The sequence below is a fragment of the Trichechus manatus genome, unplaced genomic scaffold (assembly GCF_000243295.1).
Source record: "Trichechus manatus latirostris isolate Lorelei unplaced genomic scaffold, TriManLat1.0 scaffold00092, whole genome shotgun sequence".
Taxonomy (NCBI): domain Eukaryota; kingdom Metazoa; phylum Chordata; class Mammalia; order Sirenia; family Trichechidae; genus Trichechus; species Trichechus manatus.
Window position 1 is genome coordinate 4,818,852 of NW_004444028.1, and position 4,879 is coordinate 4,823,730.

General features: G+C 47.4%; 1 protein-coding gene across 1 annotated transcript in view; it reads left to right on the top strand.

Annotated features, from left to right (window-relative positions):
- Positions 1–4,879, top strand: part of LOC101351610 (diacylglycerol kinase gamma) — a 123,312-nt gene that overhangs the window by 95,709 nt on the left and 22,724 nt on the right. Inside the window, exon 7 of the mRNA XM_023736846.1 lies at positions 1,576–1,625. Within this exon, the coding sequence (XP_023592614.1) occupies positions 1,576–1,625 (50 nt within the window). The remainder of the gene's footprint in view (positions 1–1,575; positions 1,626–4,879) is intronic.

The following is a 4,879-nucleotide window of genomic DNA, read 5'->3' on the forward strand; positions in this document are numbered from 1 at the left end:
CTAAAATATAGGATGCTGACCCAGGCCTTTCTAGTTCTGCTCCGCATTCGAGGAAGGAAGGGAACAAGTCCACTAGATGAACTGGACCATCCCAAGGCCACCTAAAGGGCAGAGTGCCTCTGGAGACCAAAGAGATCTCAGTGATGCAGAGTTGCATGGACCCAGCATCCTAGAGCAATGCTGGTGGGGAAGGTCTGACCTTCATCGTTCAACGGCCTGTTCGGTGAAGGCCTCTGACCTAGATGTTCTGCAGAGTCTCAAAGAATCAAAAGACCATGACCCTCCTTTTAAAGACCTTATACTCCAACTGGGGGTGTACCACTGAACAAATACAAGATACAAAAACATTAAACATTTAGAAAGAAATGAGGACACAGGGGCAACTTAGCCAGAACAATATGATCACGTGGGTATGTGCTGAGAAACCAGCAGTGGTTGTATCAGGAAGGGTCCATCAGGGGTCTTCACAGGCAGAGCAGGCCTGATGAAGGGTTTGAAACGATAGCAGGAAAACAAATGTTTAGCTCTGCTCCCCTCCCTGCTCACTGCCGAGACCACAGACAGGATCGCTACCTTTTAGTTAATCAAAATGCAGGTTTCCAGGTCCCTTAAGTGAATATTTAATCCTTTGCCCAAATTTCTCTCCCAGACCTTCCTTATCCGACCTCACCTCCTGCATCTAGAACATGGTAGAGCAAGTTTCTGAACAGCGTATTGACAGTTTATAAAGAGAGATGTAAAAGCTCTTATGATAGTAACGAGGAGCCCTGGTGGCACAGTGGTTAAGAGTTCGGCTGCTAACCAAAAGGTCCACAGTTTGAACCCATGAGCCACTCCTTGAAAACCCAGCGGGGCAGTTCTACTCTGTCCTATAGGGTCGCTATGAGTCGGAATCAAGTTGACAGCAATGGGTTTGGTTTTATGGTTTTGGTTATGATAGTAACTATCAAACAGCATTACTGAGGATTAAATCAGTAATAATGATAAAGTCCTTTAAAGAACGCCTTGTGCATGTTAAATGCTATTTATACAAGTTGAGTGCTTTCTACTTTCCAATCATTGTAGGCATGGCATATCATTTACATATTAATCCTCATAACAACCCTAAGGGAAAGAAACTATTATAATCTTCATTTTACAGATGAGGAAACTGCGTCTAAAGAAGTTAAATGGCTTGTTTGACACTCAGGGGTGGTAGGGCAGGGCCAGGCTTTGAATCTAGGTCTGCCAGACTTCACAGCCTGCGCTCTTTCCGTATGCGGTAGAGGCAGTGAACCATCTGCATTTCTGGTGCCTCTGTGCTCAACAATGGACATTTGCTTTGAGTGTGGCCCAGTGACACAGAGAGGAACACACGCTCGCAACCTGGATCTCATCTCCCACACTCATTGCTTAGACAGTGCTGGGAGCCAGATGGTTTGCTTCTCCTCCTTCTTCCCACCCCCTCTGTAAGGAAGTCAGACGGCGCCTTGGAGGAAGCATGAGCCAGAACTAAGTGCTTGGCAGCATCAAAACCTCAGCCTGTCCCTGGTTCCTGGGGGACCCTTCAAGCCTGACTTCCTCTGTTTCTTGCAGTCATGTTCCGTCTCTATGATTCGGATGAGAACGGTCTCCTGGACCAAGCGGTAAGCTTTCTCTCCAAATATCCCTCATCCTGGATCTAAGAAAGGCTGGGGGCGGGTGAGGGGGGGTATGTGGGCAGGTGGGGGAAGAATCCGAAAACTCTCGGTTCCATCTTCCTAGGAATGGAAACGTCCCAATAAGGACTGCAGAAATCTGAATAAATTCCCCCACTTTCTGCTTCCAAAGAGCCAGCCTTGAGGAGAGTCAACTCTAACTTGCCTTTTCATTCCAGAAGCCTGGGATCTTAAAATGTCAGAATGGGGAGATGCTTTAGCATTCCACCTAGTTTACCTTCTCTATCCTTTCAGAACTTCCCTCTGCAATTTCCTGCTGGAGCCTGAGGGTAAAGGGGAGGGGGACAGGGGAGGCGGCAAGAGGGCAAGAGGAAGAAGGTTACTGCTGATGTGCTTTGGCATCACCTTGGCTTCCTCTCATACCCTAGGGCACTAGCTCTAGGAGTCTGGTCTGTCAGCTCTGAACACACGATCCCATCCCATCTCCCCTGAGAAAGGGTGAGACTCCGCTGCTCCTGAGGAATAGGCAGGAGTAGGTCAGGATCATGGAGTATAAGGAAAGATGGAAACGGAAGAAGATGGAGAGGAAAAAACTAGAATCAGACAGGCCCTGACTCATGGCTGGCCACGTGGGAGATGGGGCCCATCAATGCGAAGGCTCTGAGGTTGAGGTGGAAGGGGCTGAGCCAGACGGAAGGAAGGAAGAGAACAAGCCCCCTAGATGAACTGGACCATCCCAAGGCCCTCTAGAAGGCAGGGCACCTCTATGGAAATCCTACGACCGCGTTGCAATGCTGTGGGTTGGGTCATGCTAGGAAACAACCAGAGAATCCTAGACTTTCAAGCATTTGGTCAACACAGATTTACTGAGTGTCTACCATATGTCAGGTGCTCTTCTAAGCACTGGGGATGCATCAGTGAAGCCACTGACAAAAACCAACACCCTCCTGAAGATTTCATTCTGGTGCAAGCACAGACATAATAACATAAACAAGTAAATGTGTGCTAGGTAGAGATGTGTGCTGAGGAGGAAAATAAAGAAGGAAAAGGAAGTGTTGGAGGGAGTTGCAGTGTTAGCTAGGGTAGCCAAAGAAGGGCTCATTGAGGAATTGACATCTGAACTGAGACTGGAAGGAGGTGAGGGAGTGAGTCTTGGGGTTATCTAGGGGAAAGCCTTCCAGGTGGAGGGAACAGCAAGTGCAAAGGTCCTGAGGGGCTCCTCTTATGTTGGAGGATTGTCTGAGAGGCCAGTATGACTGGCAGAATGACTGAACAGATGGGGTCAGAGTTAGTGATAGGCGATAAGGTCAGAGAAGTAATGGGGCAGGAGGAGTTTGCAGAGCATATCAGGCCTGTAAGTTCATTGAAAGGTTTGTCTTCTACTCTGGAGAAATGGGGAACCATTGGAGATTTTGAGCAGAGGGATGGTGCAGTCGACTTACCTGTGTTGAGAAGAGGCTGTAGAAATGTAACCAAGGAAACCAGTCAGGAGGCTATTGAAACAATCAAGGCAACGTGTGGTGGTAGCTTGTACCAGAGCAGAAGCACTAAAGATGGTAAGAAGTGGTTAAATGCTGGATATACTTTAAAGGTAAGACTGGTGGACTGGAGTGAGGCTCAAAAGAGTTATCAAATTTAACTTCCACCCAGAATCCCTGGCAATTAGACTCCCAGTCTCTTTTTGAATGCTCCCAGGGATGGGGAACTTACGACTACCTTAAGACAACCATTCCACTGCTGTGGATAACTGTTAGAAAGTGCTTTCTTCCTGCGCACAGGCCCCTCCAGTCTGCCAGGGGATGATTTTCAACACAAAACCTGTTTTGTCTCTCCTCTCTCTCTCCCCAAAACCAGTAGAGTAGCCAAAATAGGCCCACACTCAACTCCTCCCTTCCCTCCATCCATCAGCATAGCTCTGCCCTCCGTAGTTGATCAGGACAAATTGAAAGCCAGTGCTACACAATCGGCCAGCACGTATTTGAGGGTGCTGTCACATGTCCCCTAAAATCTTCTCCTTGCTAAAACTTCCCAATTCCTACACTGTTTCTCATAAGGCATGACTTAAATACGGACTTTGGACAAGCTCCAGTTTTTCAGTGCCCTTCTTAAAACATGGCCCAGAACTGCACGCACCACTTCATGACTCTTTAAGCGTTCCAATGTGGCCAGACAAAGGTAGACATCGGGAGACCTAGTTCTTCCTGAAATCTGCCCACTCTGCTTCTATTTACACAGCGCTAGATGGAGTCTAATTCTTGGCTCCTGAATCCCATTGCTTTCTCATTGAATTTTAGACCCAACAAAGTTCACCAGCTCTTTTTTCATTGCACCTTCTGCCAAGTGCCGAGCCCTGTCCCTACCTTTCTCCCCACCTCCTTATCCCTATCTGTTGCTCCATCCTACAGTTTTGCAATGGATTATTTTTTAATTTAAATTGAATACTATTTTTTTTTTTTTATCCCTGTTGGATTTTACCTTGCTTGTTTCAACCCAGCACTCAACCTGCCGGAGGTAACAATTTTGAGCCTTTCTTTAGTCCACCAATGTGTTACCAAAACATCCTTACTATAAACATCTTAGATGGTACCCAAGAGATGCTAACTTTGACACTAAATGCCTTCTGAGCCTAGGCATGTTTCAGCGGGGCTGTCCGTGTGCTGATATGTTAGCATCCATCAGTTCTGTGAGGTTTTATATGGAGCCTGGCCTTGGCACCAAAGGCTTTCATCAGGCAAACATACGCCTCAGAAATTTCCTGCTCGTGGAGTCCAAGGTCTAGGGCTGGACCATAGCACAAAGGAAACAGATGAGATGCCACAATAAATCTAAATCATAGTGCCCGAGGTAGGACCGATACAGTCGCCCTTCATCCAACCGAAACTGGCCCCCAAGGGGTGTAAATGGATCCCAAGTTGCTAAAGCTGTGGGGTGAGGGTGAAAAGAAGAGGCAGGAGAGGTCTGCCCTGGTTTGTAAGTGTTTCTGGGAGCTACGAACACAGTGGAAGAGAAACCAGGGGTCTTCTTTCTATATTCTCCAAGTCCAAGGACAGAATAAGGGCAAGGAGGTCATTGTTCCGTGGGCTTTCCATATACCTCTGGCTTGTCCATCTCTGTGCTTCTTGTGAGCATCTCTCTTCACTGAGCTTTGTAGTCAAGGCAGAAGCAAAGGGAGTGGGGACAAATGGTGAACTCCTAGTGAAATGATGATGTATGGCACCAATTTCTTCTCACGTCAGCCCTGC